This window comes from Amblyomma americanum, chromosome 1, assembly GCF_052857255.1.
Source record: "Amblyomma americanum isolate KBUSLIRL-KWMA chromosome 1, ASM5285725v1, whole genome shotgun sequence".
Lineage (NCBI taxonomy): Eukaryota > Metazoa > Arthropoda > Arachnida > Ixodida > Ixodidae > Amblyomma > Amblyomma americanum.
The window spans coordinates 205,505,114-205,524,609 of record NC_135497.1 but is presented as its reverse complement, the minus strand read 5'-3'; the positions used below and the strand labels follow the sequence as shown (position 1 = coordinate 205,524,609).

At 44.6% G+C, this 19,496-nt stretch overlaps 1 protein-coding gene across 1 annotated transcript; it reads right to left on the bottom strand.

Annotated features, from left to right (window-relative positions):
* Positions 1-7,267: 7,267 nt before the first annotated feature.
* LOC144094766 (uncharacterized) lies at positions 7,268-18,919 on the bottom strand. The gene is made up of 2 exons (XM_077628675.1): positions 18,773-18,919; positions 7,268-9,441 (listed from the first exon to the last, which is right to left on the bottom strand). Exons 1-2 carry the CDS (start codon positions 18,785-18,787, stop codon positions 8,707-8,709), a joined length of 750 nt encoding a protein of 249 aa, XP_077484801.1. The 5' UTR covers positions 18,788-18,919; the 3' UTR covers positions 7,268-8,706.
* Positions 18,920-19,496: the final 577 nt, after the last annotated feature.

The window sequence follows — 19,496 nt, the reverse complement described above, 5'->3', positions numbered from 1 at the left end:
AATTTCGATGGAGGCGAAATTCTAGAGGCCCGTGTACTGTGCGATGTCAGTGCACGTTAAAGAACCCCAGGTGGTCGAAATTTTCGGAGACCTTCACTATGGCGTCTCTTATAGCCTAAGTCGCTTTCGGACGTTAAACCCACATAAACCTCGTCATCGATTCACGTTCTTATAGTTACATAGCGTCAAGGGTAGCGTCCGTTCGTCGCTAGGTTGTTTCAGGTTAGCTTGTCCTCGTGTGCAACGCTTCAACAGCGGAGCCAGCTTCACGGAGTGAACGTAAGCTCGAATACTTTAAAACATTACTCTCAGTTTTACCAACGACGGAGCCACAAGCTCGGGAAGCTTGGCGTTCCCAGAGACGTAAGTGAACACGCACAGACTGCATCGCCGGTGCATCGCACGCGGTGTATCGCACACAAAAAAATAATGAGCGACGTTTACACCGCACTGCGTATTACGGGAAATTAGCGATAGCTGCTACGTTGTGAATTGCTTTTACCGATGTCGCCTACCAACAGGCATCGCTCATTGCTCGCAATTCGCTACACAGTGTAAAAGTTTGTCGATTCATTCCTCGAAGGGAAGTGCAAGGAATTGAAAGCATAACCTCCACTTCAGCTGTCGGAGCCGCGAACAGTCCCGTTTCCCACCGTATGCTTTCACATTCATTGGTCTTTTATGTGACGGTTAAGCTAGCGTACCTAGCCATTGTATTCGCTTCACAGCCACCTTTAAAGCCGACCTTAACGTTTTGAATTATATTCTTAAAATAAAAAAAGTATGAGATCACTGCGGCACCCGCATTGGAGGAATGCGTAAGCAGTGACGCCTCCTCACCCCTCTTTGCCCCTCTTTGCATAAATTAGTCAAGTTCCATCATGTAACAAAAGTAAAAACCGCGCTAATTTTTACACAAACCATTAGCGCTGTTTTTACTTTTGTTACATGATGTTACACCAACTAGCCCAGCAAGAGGTATTGTTATTCAAGTTCCATCATAATATAATACATAATTGGTTTTGGGGGGAAAGGAAAAAGCGCAGTATCTGTCTCATATATCGTTAGACACCTGAACCGCGCCGTAAGAGAAGGGATAAAGGAGGGAGTGAAAGAAGAAAGGAAGAAGAGGTTCCGTAGTGGAGGGCTCCGGAATAATTTCGACCACCTGGGGATCTTTAACGTGCACTGACATCGCACAGCACACGGGCGACTTAGCGTTTTGCCTCCATAAAAACGCAGCCGCCGCGGTCGGGTTCGAACCCGGGAACTCCGGATCAGTAGTCGAGCGCCCTAACCACTGAGCCACCGCGGCGGGTATTCCATCATTGCCCATTTTAGGTTTTCAAACTTGGCGCCACGCTTCGTTTTCAAATTTGTCGCCGCGCGCTTCGCTCCCTCAACACCTCCAGTGTTTTCAAATTTGGCGCCACTTTTGCTTCGGCCTCGCCCACTTTTTGGACATTTCTGGCTCTAATTAATTACCTAATTAACATACCTTAGCCATTTTGTCACTTTCACATCCTCTTTCGATGCGCTATCCGACGGTACCATTCTTTTTCCGATATACCAACTAATTCCTACGTTAAAAGACTGAGATTATCTAGTCCACGCCGAAACCGCCTACATATCCATACAGTGCTCGCTCATTAATAGGTAGTGCACTCTACGAATAAACTATAAAACAATCCCCTCATTCTTCACCTTGTTTTCTGCTTAAGCACTCCTCCTCTCCGGGCCGATTTCTCTCTAGCGTGGCGCTTATCCACCCACACCACCGCATGGCGCATGCTACAGTTGCCAGCAGTTAAATCGCCCCTCTACGAGGTGGCGCTCCACATGATTCTTCCCTTGCCTCTTCCCACGCCTCTTCCCTTCACTATCTTTTCCTTCCCTTGCCCTATGTCGAGAAAACTGGATTTAATATTTTCCATGCCATTCTATTCAAACTCTTGACAAGGAGACCATCACCATTAGGAACACAGCAAAGATAGACCCTAGCCTCAGTAATCCGTGAAAAATGTCTTGATGTGCCGAAGTCTGCAAGCGAAAAAGGCCGGTAGGGGCGACATCTCTATTTCATTCTTCGACCTTTAGTAGCTTATGAAAGCTCCTTTTTCAGTCAATGTAGAGCTATATTGGCTTTTTTCCTTAAAACGCGGTAATTCAGATGTACAAGACAACTTCAGTTGATCCTCAACGTCGCTTTAAAAAAGCCCCCCCCCCCCCCCACGTTTTTGCGGGTCATTCAAAGCCTTGGCTTATGCTTGGAAAGCATGCGACTGGTATTCTGCAGGTCTCAATTTTGTTGAGACACTGCTTGCGGCGAATTTCAAGTATTGGAATATTATTTAGGATTTGCACACTGCGCACAGGCGAAAAATTGCGCGCGTCCAGGTACGTACAGGGTGCGGGAAGGAATACACGTAGCGCACTATGGCCTTCTAACCGTAATTATCCATTGCCGAATCGAAATGAGGACATATGGCAAGTAAATGCTGGCATTTGCCGCTGACTTCGTTTCCTGTAGACGCACGCATGTCTTGATTACTACTAGGTCAGCTGGGATTGCCCTTTGAAAAAAAAAAACTTTCTTCATTTATCTTAATTACGTCCGTGCCTGTACAAAAACGTACAAGAAATCGAAGGCGAAGTTCTAGCGAGCCGTCATTCTCCAGTGAAGCGAGTGTCTTAGGTTTTGAGCTCCAGGTGAGCGTTGCATACGGCTGTTTTCGCTTGTGTAAATGCGCAGATTCATGGAAATAATCCAGTTTGGTGAGGCTATAAACAGGAATTCTTGGTATAACATGCAGATTAGGGTTTCTTGCACTTTTTTGTAAGTAAGAACATAGTTCATGGAGGACACGAAGTACTGGGCATGGCACACCAGCAACTGGTTGAATTCTGCAAGCAGCGCTTATATATACATATCTCACGACACCACTCTCGAATGCGCATGCGCTGTGTACCGCGCTATTCGATTACCCTGATTTCGTCTTCGGTCAGCGCTATAGATAAGCTGCTCACGCAAGCATCCTTTTTATTTGCGGTGCAGAAAGCGCGACCACTTTATCTGATTCTTCTGACCCTTGCAACCATCTCATGCTATACGCTTTAAGCAAAATAATTTTGGGCTAAGTAGCGGAATGTTTCTCGTTGACTTTCCCCTTGTGCTAAAGGAAGTGTGCTTTCACAACGATGAGAAGCCAGCTCATGTGTCTCCAGATGCCGGGAACTTTTCAAGTGTCTATTTTCCTCAGCAATTCATCAGACTAGGTGACTTCATTCTCTGGCCACCAATGTCTCCATATCTGATGGCACTATATTTTTTTTTCTTTTGGCGCTACAAGGAGAGTCACTTCCATGCCAAGGAACCTGAGAGTCGACGTAGACCTAAAGCAAAGGATCAACATCACATGCGCGAAACACTGTTAATCTCATCTTCAAGAGTAGATGCACGAAATGCATTGCAGGACAGGCCTCGCGTTTCTAGGACGACTCTTCGATGATGTATGGGCACTCGGGCATTGCCAACTGGACGTTCCTCACCTTTTGACTGATTGTGTTCTTCGAGCTGGGCAGTGTGCATAGTCTCCTTGCTGCTTCCGAGCCTTGAGGAGTCTCCGCCAACAGCAGGTTTTCTTAGCTGCACTGCGCGTTCGGCTTCCTTCGCCGCTTTTGTTGCTTTACGTGCCGCCTCAGTCATCATCTTTTTTCAGTGCTGGGTAGCGCGCTTGGCGTGCTGTAGCTCTTCAGCGGCCTTAGCAAATATTCGGAACGCAGACCGAACGGGTAAACTATGACGAAGACAAAGATTTTCAACGCACACAGCACGGAAGGCTGCGGCGATACCTGAATGGTCTAAGGCATAAGGAAACAAAGCTGCCCTGTTTGTGCCGCCACTGTTTCGAGTCCTGCTAGGGGAAATCGCATTATAAACACTGTTTTCCTCCTTTATGCCTCACACAAATTTTGTCCCGTAAGTTCTGCTTCATGTTCATTCTTATAACAGGTTCGCCGCGTTTTCCGGACGATGTTCCCCTTCATTTGAAAAAAAAAGGAGCTAAAAACACATCCTGCTTAAAAGTGAACCACAAATGCTGGAAAGACTGCTGGATTTCATGCGACACGGCTTGATTATGTGTGTTTGGATGAATGCGTAGCACACTGAACGCGTCACGCATCGCTTCTGTTGTCTTTGGTAGCGAGAACAAACGTGAAAAAAAAAAAAACTTGAGGGGATACTTAAGCTTCGCTAAGGGTATGACGAAATAGGGTCGATGGATCCCTTCAGTGGCCTGGGGTCCTCTTTACGTGTGACTTCGCTTAGGGTCTTCCTAAGTGCCTGCATATGTGGAATTGGTCATCCTGTACTTTACATATCGTGGGGATTCATCATATCGCTCCGAGCGGAGCGATGCAGCGGTTAAGCGATGCACCACTGCCCCGGCAGGGGGTTGTTTCAAACACATGTAATGACCGGTGGGGCTTGTGAGACCAAGGTTGCTCTTCCCGTCATCATAATTGATTGAACTGTCACGTGCCACGCTGGGCAGGATGTGATGACGTCAAAAGGCCACATCACCTAGGTGTTACGTGCGCCACCTGCTTTATCGCTCCCAACGCCGTCGACTATGACACCGATGACGATGGATTTTCTGCAGAATGGGAGCCTTAACGCTCTCGCGTTAATAAAGTGCTGGAGGACCATTTCTTTTGTTTTAAGTGAGGCGTTCCAAAGCAATGATTTGTGGTAAAAGAAGACGCCAAGAAAAATAATCACACTGTTGAAGATTGCATTGCAGATTGGCGAGCATTAAAACAGAAAGGAAACTTATTGACCAGCAACTAGCCTAGCAGCACGATACACACGTGCTGCTGGGCTGGTTAATTTACACTCATCGTTAGTCGCACATCACCTAGCTAACGCTAGACGAAAGAGAGAACCAAAACGGCGGACAGAGGTAATGAACTTGACCTAACTTCCTTACGACCACGATTCCGGTCACATAAATCTTCAGACTTAGCTTCCAACGTGGCTATCCTTAAAACACTTCTGGCGTATTCCAGTCTGGGTTCCGGCACAGAACCCTGGATCCGCGAAGGAACACACTATCCGTCTCAGCCAAGAACTCAGGGTTTCAATCCAAACCCCCCATTTAAGCACGCTTTCACAACCAATTTCAACGGCGGCTATCTTGAATTCGAAAAACCGAAACTATGCCGCCATTTCGTCCCATGACGTCATACTCACATAGTTACACCTCTATCCAGCATATTGGACTGTGACGTCGTGATTGGTACGCGCCAGGTGGTTGATTCTACAACACTCTTGTAGATGACGCTACAAGTCTCAATGCGAGATGCGCTGTTTTCTAGTTGCAGCCACAGATGGCGCTTTGATCTCAGGGTGGTAGGAGTGCTCATAAAATCTCGAAACGTGACGAGTAGTCACTGCCACAGATGGCACTGTGATCGAGGGTGGTAGCAGACCCCACAAAATTTCGAAACGTGATGAGTAAGAGCTAGTGCTCTTAGAACAACCCACCGAGGATGGAAGCAAGCTAAGCCGATCGCGATAACCACGGACGATAGGTTCGCGCTGTGGCTGATGCATGCTGTTAGATCACACGTATGATCGATGTCAGAGGTGCGTTCCTTGCTTGTTCACTTTCGATTTGGAGGTGGGCGGGAAACCCGCAAGACAATTGCAGCGCGGGAAAGAGGCTTACGGGTGTCTCGTCTTTTTTTTTTTAAATCATGAACACCTCTGAAACTTAAGAAGTGCTTGGGATTCCGCTAGTTGGAACATGATTGCGCTTAACCACAAGTTTTGTTTTTAGCTCTGTCCTTGTCAACCTAAGCAGCGCATATGTTCTCTGAAAACCCCCGTATATGTACCGTGTAAGCAGCGCTCGAGATGTTTTGTTCTTGACTCGATTTGATGACTGGCTACATGTTTGTTTTCTTCCTCATCTATAAGGAAATTCTTGCCGGGACGTTTCTACTAGTATATGTGCATTGGAAGCTTGAATTCATTTTTCTCAGTGCACATATGATGCTTAATTTTGCAGCTATCAGCGCCTGCAATAATTTTTTTTTATTTCAGCTTGAGCCGCTATCTCGCGTAGTAGTTCCTACTCAAGCCATTCGAGGCATCCGTTTGGTCACTGAGTCACTGGGTGGAGTCACTAGCGCTTCGAGCGCAGGTAGTGCTCAAGCATTTGCTATGCTGCTTGTGCCCGTAGCACTGCAAAGCCAGAAAGTTAATCCAACCACTATGAGGCGCTTCAGCGAACTGTAAGGCATTAATAAATCTACCATTTATTAATAATGATAAATGGAAGACTAATGGAAATAATTTCCGCCTAACCGAAATTAAGTTGCATATGAAAAAGTACACACACACAAAACACTCCCCATTGTACATCTGGTTTAGGTGGAACACTGCTGAAGATCCGTGGTGAACATTCTCGAAAGTTTTCTGCTTGCTGAATGGAAATAATGCACAGGAAAATTAAGCGTGCTGTGCAAGAAAATAAGCCGATCCGCAGTTCCTCTCAGCGCTGTGCTTGCGCACTTTAAATTCCGGCGGCATTGAAAGCTTTACCTGCAAAACCTTACTGGCACAGAACAGACGAAGGGTAGCACAGCTTATTTGTGCCAATTACGGAGGCCACAATTGAGTTCTTCGCAAGGTAACCTGGCAGACACCCGGCCAGACATGCGTGAACGTCAGTACAGCCGCCAGCTTAAGTTCCCTGTGCTATCAACATGGTCATATTTAATCACTATACGCACAGATCCATTGGTTCAGATTCAATGTTGTTACGCTGGTGCGGCTGCACTAATAGTGAAAAACGAAGATTCCCCTCCAGATTAACCTGATTTGATGACGGCTCTGTAGGGCCTGCACGCCGTCGCACACTGAACAAAGTAAGATATCTCTCCCCAGCAAAAAGTTTCCCAGAGTTGAGAAATTGGAGCAATGCTATAGACTGCGTGGCAGTATTGTATCGACAATCTGAACATTGCGGCTTTAATCGGACACTTACACACGCAAGTTCTTACCTTATTTTTAAAGTCTTCTGGGCCAGTGAAGCCGGAAAAAAGGCAGACAAGATACGAATGATAACGACACAAAATGAGATCTGTGCAAGCAGAGAAATTTGGCTATTATACAGGGGCAACGCATATTTTCCACAAAACCCAGTGCCGCTGCGTTTGAATGATAGACTCGGTGTGCGATCAACATATTTTTATTATTTTCTTCTTGCACTGCATTTCCAAAGTCTAACGAGTCAAAAGAATGATGTGCGTTCAGTACCATACAGCAAAACTTATTTCACGGAGGATTCACAGCTAAGAGCAACTCAGGCAACCGGTAGCCTGCCGAACACAGAAAAAGAGTGTGACTGAAACACTGAAAACAGACCACACTTGTCTTACAGAGAGGTATCATTCTGCTTCATGTCATCAGATGAAATGAAAGCAATAAGAAAAATTTCCTCTTGCTCGCTCGACTCGTTCGAGTTTTGCATTTCCTTTTTTGGGGGGGAGGGGGGGTGATGTTGAATCAAGAAGTTCGGAGAGTCAACACCAATTAACTAGCCAACCTGCTATCTTCCTCATCAAAGCACTTAATCGTCGTCACACTCCTATAGCATCGGGATAGGAACCTATATTTTGACGCAGCTTTTTGTTTTTAAGATATGATAATTTAAAGTAATATCTCACCGTATTAGGGAAACGACGATGGTTTACAGTACATTTTCTTTAACGCACTAGGCAACTAAAATGCCAGTACGCTTCTGATACAAATGTTTCCACGCTGTCTACCTGACGTAGGTATTCAGTTTTTTGTGGTGTGTGGCGTGAGCTGGGAGAGATTCAGTTCATTGATTCTCTTTCATCTCATGTCGCGCAGCACCAATTGAGAGCTGTAGCCTCTGCGGCACATTTGCTTTGACAAGTATCGGACCCGCCCTTGTTTTTCCTGAATAGCTGAAAAGGTAAGCTCATTTAACATCTTAAGCTTTCTCACTTTTTCTCGATGGCAGTACACTCTGTTGTCATGTCACACATATCATGAAACTATAGGATAAAAAGTAATCTAGCCTATTAATTTTAAAGTGGCTCAGTCCACAGCATCAATTCGCAGTGTACATGACCAGCATGCGTTTCAACTTACACAAAACTGTTTCAAAGCCAATAATTTTTTAATTATTCTGCTGCCATAACGAGGTGTTGCCTAGAGAGCTGATTGTGCTTCTGCTGTACTGAATATTTCACATCTTCTTGGCGCGATAAAATTATGGACACACAACGGAGGCTATGAGCAATACACGCCATTGGGCGTAGACCTTTTGTAAAACCGCTGCAAACCGCTGAAGTTGGTTGAAAGAAAAAAAAAATGACAGCTATTTTTTCTATATAAACTGCAAGAATTAATTCAGAGATCGTGTAAAATGTGCGGTCGTTTTTTTTTCAATACATTATTTTTTCTGTTTGTACAGGACACTACAAAAGGTGCGCCAAGATTTAATTTCATGTTAGTCGTGTGGACCTCAGAGAAGTGAGAAACTGTTTCGATCGTAAAGCACACGTGACTTAGCGTGAATACAGAAGACATATGTAGATGAAAAAAAATGGGGGAGAAATGAATGCTCTTGTCTTCGCGTGCACCGCACGACTATGTCAGGCCGCTCATGGCAGCTGCCTTTTGTGGACTCCCATGCCTCTCACGTGGACGACGAGACCTGGGTGCCCCTTGAGGCGCGCTTTGCTACTCGCGCTTATGGTGTACTTCCGGCTGTTGTGGATGATCGTGACGTCTTTCATGGAGGTACCGGCCGCCATGTGAGCGCCAGGATCCGAGGTGTGCGCCCCTGTCAGATACACCACGGGCCGTGGCCGAGTTTTACTCTTCGGAACGTGCGTCTTGCGAGGTGGCTGAAGCCTGCTGCTTGGCGGGAAGCCCCGCGCTAGTGCCCAGCCCTGCGCAGCGGGCCCTGGAAGTGGCCGCCACGGTGATGGCAGTGGCGGCGGTGGTCGGATCGTTTGCGGCGCCAGCAGTAGCACCACGCCATTGTTCCCGATGGGCGGTTGCCTCACAAACTTTTTGACTACCTTCACCTTGCTGAGCTTTCGCCCTTGCATAGAGGGCCGGTTCTCGCGGCGCCAATGGCGGAAGCCCATGGGTCGGTTGTACACGTACAGCTTCTGGAAGGGCATCCTGGGAAGACTGTCCTGGGGCGCGTACAAGAAGGGCCCGCCGAAGTTAGCGTCCAGCACGAACATGCTCGTCGCGGGCCTCTGCAAGCCGTGGTGTTGCCTCCCCGAGAAGGCCATCTGCCGGATGCGGTTCCATAGGTGCGCCGCTGTCGAGCGTGACTCACTGCCTGGACAGAGTGCCAGCAAACTCCAGGTCACTACGACACCCTGCAAGTCGATGCGCAACTATGAGTTGGTGTAGGGTGGGTACTAGGGCTTATTCGCCTATATTTTTCAACTCACAGCACCGAATGCCTTTTTTATTTAAAAAGAACAGATTAAGCCAATATTTCGTTCATCCTGAACGGAGAGTTGGCATGAGTAGAAATCTGGACAAGCAACCGAAATCTTTTTTCATTGCCGTAAATGACACGCCAGATAATGATCTCTATAGCTGTCAGCTTTGGGCGTTTTTCAACAAACCGCAAAACCTGCAAGTGGAGCTATGTATAACAATTCCTTCTAATCCAGACACGAAGCAGTAATCAGTTTTCTCATTCCTCCTTTTTCGCTTTCGAAGTTTCACCGCGACTTACGTACATAGAAACTGCGTGCGTGGCTAATAATTCGTTCGAGAACAGATCATGCTCAAGACTGCATGTTCAATGTAGTGTAGCTTTGTTTTGTGACACGTCTTTCGCTGTATACAGTTCGGTTTTCTAATGATTCTCGAATGATTGGACGAGGTTCATCAGCGTTGGACCTATTTCTCACAGCGTTCCCAACTGGGCTATCGTTTGCTGGCATTCGCCCCTTCGGAGGAAAAAAAATTAATAGCTAGCACCACATGAAAAGGTGTACCTTATCTCACCCCTCTGTTGAACAACAGAAATTCGTTAACATTAAAAGTTACGTCATACGAGCGAAACCTCCTTACTCGAGTGAAGAAGCTCACACAACCTCATCGTTCTATAAATTTCGCGCTTGCTGCTAGCAAGGGACAGCGGCGAGCTTACCTTTGTCTTACTTGTGCGCTTTACGAAAATTTTTAGCGAATACTCTGTTTTGCCTTCGAAGCGGGGCGAAATGTGACCTCTAAGTCCTCTAATTGAGGGTCCTCTAAGTCCTCTAATTGGGTGTATGGTGAGACAGTTAACTTGTGCAACACAAGTTAGCAGACATGCAGCAGTATCAAAAATAGGTTACAAGGGAAGCGAAGGAAACAGCAAAAAAGACATGGACATGACACGACTACACAACCTGTGCGGTCATGTCACGTCCCTGTCTTTTGCGCTGTTTCCTTCACTTAACTTCATGCACCAACTAGCCCGCCATCAAGCCCAAGGGGTTACAAAGCATATAGACAGTGTCATGCAGCAGTGGCACGTAAATTTGACCATTTGATTAAAAACTGCACGCAGTTTTTCGCACAGAACATGCAATACGATGATGCGAAGAGGAGAAAATTGCACTTGTTTTATTGAGTACAATTTCGCTATTTTCCTGAAAATGAACGAAGAGGATTATTTTTATTTCTTTAAACATACTGCAGGCTGTTTTGGGACTCATGCAGGAGAGCTGAATCTTGTGGTCAAGACAGCAAGTACACACGCACAGACAAAAGTGGATGTTTTCTCATCTAAAACACGAAAATTCGAAACAAAGGGACACATTTAAGCATAACAGTTTCATGTTCTAATTATAGTTAACAAATGAATTACGGACGTACAATGTACAGCGTCTTCTGGCAATTTATTTTAATAGGAAATGGCAGCTTGAAAGAGAGAGCACTTGTGGATATTTGTAAGGCTGAATGGTTGACGAACTATTTTCTTATGATTAGCTCTATATGAGTGATTGAAAGGAGAGTATAACTGAATATTTTAAAGGGGCTGTGAAACAGAAGGTTCAAAAATTTTAACCTTGAAATGACTCTGTGATGTTACAGTGGTTGTAAATTTGTTCGAATGATTACACTGGTGGCGCGAGTTAGTCTTGAATAATAAGAGTAAACAAATCATTCTGCAAATTTCTGGATAAGCTATAATTTGATAGTAAAAGATTTTTTGATAGGAGCTCGAGACTATATCTACATATTCCAAGATAAGTCTGAGAAGTGTATTATATGCACGGAGTTCAACGTGAGTAGATGTGTTACGCAGTTTTGTCTGCATATAATTTAATTTACCTTCAGGTTTAGAATCAGTAAATTTGATGTAATGCTCCCAATGAAGGTCAGATATAAGGGTGAATCCCAGCTACTACTGATAATATTTTTAAGCCTGTGTATCACCAAGCGTGTTTGTAAAATAGAAATGCTTCTTCTTGTTAGTGAATGTGATGGTCTATGTATTTATTAGAAATTCTGAGAAGCACTACTAATTTCACAGGGCTGTAATGTTTCACGTTTGGCATTGTATAAAACATGCTGAAAGAAAATCATACCTAGAAAGTTCATAGGTGCAGCGAAAGCCTTCCTTTTGAAAGAGATAAATGCTTTCCTTGTCTTCCACATCGCTCCGCATACCAGCAAACGACGCTCAATACGTGATTGGACAGTTGCAAAATATTGCAGTCTTTTAAGGAGCATTGGCTGAAGAGAAAAAGTTTACTCGGAATATTGATGTATTTTGCGTTTTTATTTGTTATAAATTGTACACGGAATGAACAGCAAAAGTTTTGGAGAAGTCAAACACAAATATTTGTGTACTCACAAACATAATAGTCAAGATTCAAACGAGATTGTGTTAGCTATACTGGTTGATTTATTATTTGCTGGCGCAATTGTATTTTCAGTTTTATTACTGTTTAACTTGAGGTTGTGGGCCCGAAGCCTTGTGGAATGGTTTTTAAGCCATGTTATTTACAATAGAGAAGGTAAGATGTCTGGAAAAAAAAGAAGGCGCTTGAGATATCGACGTGAAATGCAATATTTGATATTCCCAGGTTGGAACAGTGTCATTATTATAAATAAAAAATTTTTGAGGGCCTGATATCGAAGTTTAAAGAACTCTATATATATAAATTCTGAATCTCAGGCAGCATTACATTTCGCTACAGACTTCGAACGCTTCCACAAGTAACTCCGTAAAAACTGAGCTCTCACTCCTCTTGTTTCAGAATGAGGCAATTTTGAAAAACATATTTTTGTTTAATTGAATAAGAAGCTTTGTTCAAGTCCAAAAAACACCTGTAGTAAATAACTGCAATTTTTACATTACGCGCTACCGCATCTGTGATGTGTAGCAAAGCAGACCCGTTTGAGTTACCCTTCTGGTAGCCAGAATGATTTCCAGACAAAAGCGCATGCTTAGTTAAATACTGAGTTATTTTAATGCTGATATTTTTTTCAAATATTTTTGATGAACCAGCTGTACTTATATTGGCCGTATGTTACTGATACAGTTGACTTTACTTAGAATGCACTTTGGCAATTTTAATTTTATATGCAAATGTTCCAGCACTAAATACAAATTACTTAAGTGAAGTAGCACATATGAAATCTGAAGAAGCTTTGAGTGGAGTCACGCTAATGTCATCAAAACCGTATCAATTATTATTTTGTAGGCTAATGATCAGGTGGGTGATTTCAGTAGTCTTAGCTGGATGAAAAAGGCAGAGTTGGGTAGATTATACTCAATATTCTTCACAAAATTATACAAGATATATGAGTAAAACTTGCCAATGTTCTAAAGTGTCCTTCGAATTCGGTAAGACCAATACTATAACTAAAATCTTGGCTATCTAGATTTAGTTCAGCGGGTGTGATGATTCTTTGAGCGCTTATTGCACGCATGGGGGAATGGGGATCAAAAACACTGTTTCAGTAAACCAGGACATACACACGAAGAGTGTGCCACGTGCTGGACTGCATATGTAAGAGCCAACAAGCGCGAACTAAACACATTCTGCAGAACGCACTAGACGAAATGATTTTTGTGGTGTGCCTAAAGCTTACACTGTTGAATTTTATATCATAAAAACTCACCAACTAGCACAACAACACGTTTGTTGGTCAGCAAATGTTCATGGCACATGTGAGCGTCGGCCAAAGTGCATTGCGGCGCTAGCTTACATTGGGCATTTATTCTCGCAGCCGACGTTTCTCGCGCATTGCATCATTTCTTCCTGCAGATGCGTGAGTTTGCTTTCATATGACGCGCTCCTAGCGCATGGTTTTATTCTGAAGCAAGCCACTACTACGCCAGCCGAGTCATGGCTCACATCTCAAGTGAGAGACTCGTAACGATGCTTCATCTTATGGCTGACCGCACCGCCAACGCAATGAGCTTCGTCAATCATCCTTAGCCTCCATTCCAGAGGCGCGGCTCGGCACCTGTTCAAGCAGCACTTCGCATTCAGGGCAATGAGAGCGCGTCCTCGTTATGTGCACGAGTAAACGTGCCCAACATACGTCTGCAGACGCGCGGGCATCGGGTTTAACAGTGAGCATGCCATGTGGCTTCAGCCCTGATGCACTTTTGTCGGTGACCGCACGTCCGTCCCGACTCTTCCGGACAATGCAGCCCCTGTCACAAAAGCGCAGAGCGAGTATGAAGGGTTCTTTCCGAAGTGCGGTGAGAGGCCGTGCTGTGAAGCCATCTATTCACAGAGCGTGTGCCGCCGGCTTTGTTTCTCGCTTTGCGCCAAGTGACTCCGAACCCAGCATCGGCAATTTTTTCACCGCACTCAGCGCAGCGAGAAGCAAACCGTTATCCTACTCCAGGCAAGTGTAACGGGCGCTTTACACATACGTTTAAGAGTTCCACAGGCCTGCATTTTCTTCTCCTTCATTAAATCCCACAAAGGGCTTTTCCATAAACTCTCATGTTTAAATATTGACCTCCTAACTCTCGATTGAATACGATGCTTTCTTTCTAACCGTCAACAGTTTGCGTATGCTAAACAGCTCTGCTCTTGTTTGATCCCTGTTGCTTCCGGTTTGCCACAAGGTACAGTACTCGGCCCTTTGCTTTTTCTCATTTATATTAATGACCTGTCGACTCACATCAGATCTAATATTCGATTATTTGCCGATGACTGCGTTATATATCAACCTATCACTAACAGTCAGGATACACTTGTATTGCAAGCAGACTTAAATTACATTGAGTCATGGTGCAACAAATGGCTGATGTCTCTAAATGTTAATAAAACTGCTCTAAATACATTTAACCTCAGGGAATCCTATCCCTCGACAAACTACTATATCTCTGAAATTTCCGCATTCACCTCTTACAAATACCTTTGTATAACTATTTCACACTCTCTTAGCTGGTCATCCCACATTTCAAATATTACTAGTAATGCCAACGGCACGCTTGGTTTCTTACGCCGTAACTTGCGCCTAGCTCCTCCCGCTATAAAACTGCTGACCTATTTAAGACTCGTCCGTTCCAAACTGGAATATGCATGTGCAGTTTGGGACCCTCACCAGTCAAATCTTTCTCTCACCCTTGAATCTGTTCAAAATCGTGTGGCGAGATTCATTCACTCGGCCTATTCTTTTCATTCAAGCGTCCTCAAACTGAAATCAGAATCTAATATTCCTTCCCCTCGTTCACACCGTAAAATTTCCAGACTATGTCTCTTTCATAAATTTTATCACTCACCGCTAAAAACCTCAGTTATCACACCAGCTTACCGCGTTTCTGATCACATTAATCACGACAAAGCCGTTCACCCACCATCCGCGCATACTACTGCGCAACTTAACGCTCTCTTTCCCCATACAGCCAAGGACTGGAATCGCCTTCCTGCCGACGCAGTTCACCACACTAATGCAGCTCGCTTCAAGGCGTTTATTGAAAAAATCATCGACATTCCGTAACGACCCGCCCTCATGTAATGTCGTAATTTGGGCATTTGAGGAATCAATCAATAAATAAATAAATATATGCACAAAGCATGGTTACCAAGCTTACACTGCAGCAATTGTAGGAAATGTTTCTATGATTGTAAGCTTCTCTTTAACGAAAAAATGCTTAGTACTTTATTATTTCGTTCTAATAATGTCTTAGCACATTCAGCAATAATAAAATGCTACTGAAATTGGCCAGAAGAAGGATGTTGCATGAGAGGCGAGCTAATGGACTTTGGAAATTTGAAGACGCATAAAATAAAGGACCGGATTCCCAGTTCTCAAAGCCATCATTAGTGTTTCGACCATGCATCTGCCACGCAAATATTTAATTATAGACTCACTCAATGACCAAAGTGGCGCTCAAAATATAAAAAAGATTATCCACGTAAGTTAAGCTAGGATTTTAAACCCTTCAGAGAGTATCAAAGCAAAAAAAAACAATGCTTATGGTATCTGATAGCATGCAGAATTATTTTGACTTCATGTTAACCCCACAAAGTAAGATCAGAATGCATGACCAAGTGTTTAACCACGAGAGGTACACAAGCACGTCGGATTAGAAGCTATTGAGTGTCAGAAAATGAGAGAAAAACTGGCGCAACATTTAAAATAATAGGTTTGCTATAAACTCTCGGAAAAATGTTTGAAACTCCGGAGGTATGCCGCACGCTGACTAGCTGAGGCGCATGGCGACCGTCAGTCATAAGGGAGCATCACCAAACGCTGGTTTTTCGGAACGAGCTTCTACAGCGTGCGTAATATGATCTGAAAATTTTGTTTATTCCCAGAAAAAAAGCCCCCGCACTAAAATGTTGCATTCAGAATTTTTTTCAAGCTCTCCTACTAAATCAAATCTTTCACGTATCTCCAACTGTTCAAACATTGATTATCCGAGTCTCACGAGTCTCAAGTGATTACTATTATTTTATGAAATAAAGAATACTTTGACTTGTGCCAGGCAGCATACAGTACTAGTTTATTCCATTCTCCTAATAAACAGCGGCTTATTTGCAAACCACAGTGTGAGACATCTTTCAAATATGCGGTGCTCAGACACGTAACAACCGGCCTCGTAACTAAGAAGAGACATACTGCGTGTCTATTTGCGTAGGGAAGTGAGAGGGGAGGGGGAAGTGTTGTCGACCAACCTTAATGTAGTCCTGATTTCTTAACTTTAAAACAAGTGCACAGACAGGCATTCCAAAGCTGCATGCCAGTTCTGATAAAGCAGATGTAAATTATTTTCAACAAAGCCTTCATACCACCGCCTCGCATATAATGTGCTAGCGAATGCAAGTAACAAGCTTTCAGATATTCATGCCAGTACCTTAAAGGCTGTGGCTCCCTCAAAGGTCATGTAGCTGTGCAAATGGTGTGGAAACAAAGATTATTTGAAAAAGAAAGTTGCTTTTGACTTCGCGATGGCGACACGATGCGCTCTTACATGCCATGAGCACATCAGTTCGTCCCCATCCAGTAGGCATACGTTTCGCGCTCTCGATGCGATCTGCGTGCATTAAGCGCTTCTGTTGCAACCCCGTGGATCATAAAGTATTTTAGCGGAAGGGCAACCACTGCGGATTATTGTGATCATAATTAAGCAGAAAAATGAGGCACTTGCAGGTTGCATGTATTCTGCAGCAAATGCACATGCCTCAGTCTTCCGCTTAGAGTTAAGCATTCAAGAGGAGCGCATCGTCAAAACTTTTGAAAAGTCGGGGCACAAGTGAAGCGTTCTAGAATGGCGTTTCTGTTGATTTTTTAAAGAAAAATGGTGCCAAGCACGATGCAAATGGCGAATATCGCTACGGCATAACAGCGCTCAATGAGGCAACAATTCAGTGAAGGATTAAGTGCACTCGAACTGCCCGGGAACGTGAGTCCTGACACAGAAAAAAGTATCGCATGTTTGTGAAGCTCGTGGACACGAATGCGACTTCGTTAAACGGTGCATACGATATAAACTTGCGCTATGGTTTAGCACGAAGAGTGTCGGCCAGGGTTTTCTAAGGGCATTACAATACGCTTGTAGCCAAAGATATGGTGTGCAAATGTAATTAAGGCACATCAGAGATATCTTAAAAGGTGCAACCAGTGCGACGCTTACTTTCGGGCCTGATTTTTTTTTATAGCGGTGATGACGTCACTGCTGGTTTTGCAAGCCGCCACTGCCAGAATGGGTGAGGGTGTCCGTCAGTGTTGTCGTGACAAACGCGGCCTCTGTCGTTGCCCCTGCCGCCATGGTTCACTGAATGTGGGACATGGGCACTATTTTGGGTGCGCAAGATCCGCCGCCTAAATGGCTGCATCACGACGCGAATGCATTTTTCGCTTTAATATTCTACACAATTCGAGTACTTCTGATAACTTCATGCTCAGAAACCTTTATGTCGAGTGAAATTGAGTTAAGAAATGAAGGTTTTTGGGGAGTCTTCTTGAATTATAGTGTTATCATTTTTTAAAACAAAACTAAAACCTAAACACAACAAAGGGAGAGAACACAAACGAACACACGGTCCTTGTGCTCCCTCTTCTTTGAGCACTTTAGTTTTGCTCTGATGTATCAAACTTCCTGCACCTTTGCGTGGAGAAGTACCATTATTTCGCACAGAAATTCTTTCCCCTGAACAGAAAGTCGTGTATGATTCCTGTCGTAAATACCTCATTCCTGTGCGCAGACATAGTCGCTAGCTTCTAGTTAGCCTTGTTAGGAGCAGTGCAAAGAGCGCTAATTAGTGTATAGGAAAATTAAAATAACTGTAACAGACACTTATCTTACGGCCTAGAAGTGCCACAACGCTCGAAATTTGTTCCAAGGCGTACCTCACGGTTAGGATTTCTGCGCCCAGAATACCAACAGTTAACTTCTGGATACAGTAACGGAAAAACATGAATAACAAAAATGACTGTTGGCACTCCTTCAGCTTTTTGGGGCCGTCACTAGTTTGTCAGTAGTCACTAATGATGTCATTACTGTCACTACGAGTTTTGTGACAAAATGCAACTAATTTCATAAACCTCAACTATTTCCATGACAATACCAATTTTTAATTATCAGCCATCCTCAAATGCCCTTCGTTCTCAAAGATTCAGCAGTGAGCACAGTAGGTGCTTAGTATTTTCCTACCGAATCGCGTCGCTAAAGTTCCTATGAAAGCGCAAGTACTTAATTTTTTTTAGCATGAAAGAAAACTGTATCGCTGAGCGAGACACCTTTTGCATAGCGGACAACCGAGTGCAAGTCTATATGACCCAAAATAACTGTTATAGGCAGGTTTCCTTTTCCCCCAAAACACGAACTAGTTCGGAGCACTAGACGGTAGCTACTTTACTTCACCGTCTCCGCATTTGTTTCCAACCCATGAATTAAATATAGACAAAAAAACAGCTACAAACCAAATACATGGAAGGAAGAAAACTTTCTCGTGCACATAAGCGAAATGATTCTTTCAGGTCGCGTTAGTGCGCTCGCAAGTGCATTACTCAACATATTTCATGCTCAGCTCCTTCAGGCGCCACCGTAGCTGTGTCTTTAGCAATGCTCACAGACGCGAGGTCAAACAAATGGCAGTCCACATTCGGCATTACTCCAGCGAGAACATGAAAAGCTTGTCGGTTCAGCCCGGCTATCGGAAATCAAGGTTAGTCAAAGCCGTGCGGTATTCTACAAGCAGAACAAGAGCGGTCGTCGCTTACCCAGAGCGGGCCCATCTTCGCGCGGGCCTCTCGAGAAGGCCTCTGGCCCGGCGGAGTGTCTCGTGGAAATCTGAGGCGCTCCCCATCAACGTGACGTCTCCCTTACCCGGCGTGCCTGCGAGCGAGGTATTGAAGGGATTCAGTCAAACGTGCACACTTCCTTCATTCCTCACGCGTGTGCCGCACTTGTTCAACGCGCCGCTCTTCCTGATGCTCCGCCGCCCGTCTTAGCACATTTTTTGGCGCCGTTATTTCCTTTCGCGACGGCGTCACCTCGAATGCATAATGCAGCAGAGACAAACTGAACCAGACAGTTGTGATGCGCCGCCACTTCCAGGGTGGAGCGTGAGAGCTCGCGAATGGCGCGTCGCTTTCTTCCGTCGCACTTGGAGGCAGCTAATGGCTGCGAGTGACCCTGGACGAAACGTGAAGCATCTGTCGAAAAAAACGAGAAATATATCAAGAGTCTCTCCTTTCGAAAACCGCTGTCCTGATTTTTTTTTTACATGCGTTTTGAGGGCTCTCCAGTGCAGCTTGTGTTCCCTTTCATTGACTTGCAGCGTGGAAGGTACAAGCGAGACGCACTGTGCAACGACTTGAGAACGCAGGTCTACTAGACGGCGACTGCTGGTGCACTCTCCTTGTTCATCTCGGCTCAAGTGATGTCACCGGCGTCCACTGCACTGCTTCGCTTGTCGGCATGTCGATTATAAAGCGTTATGGT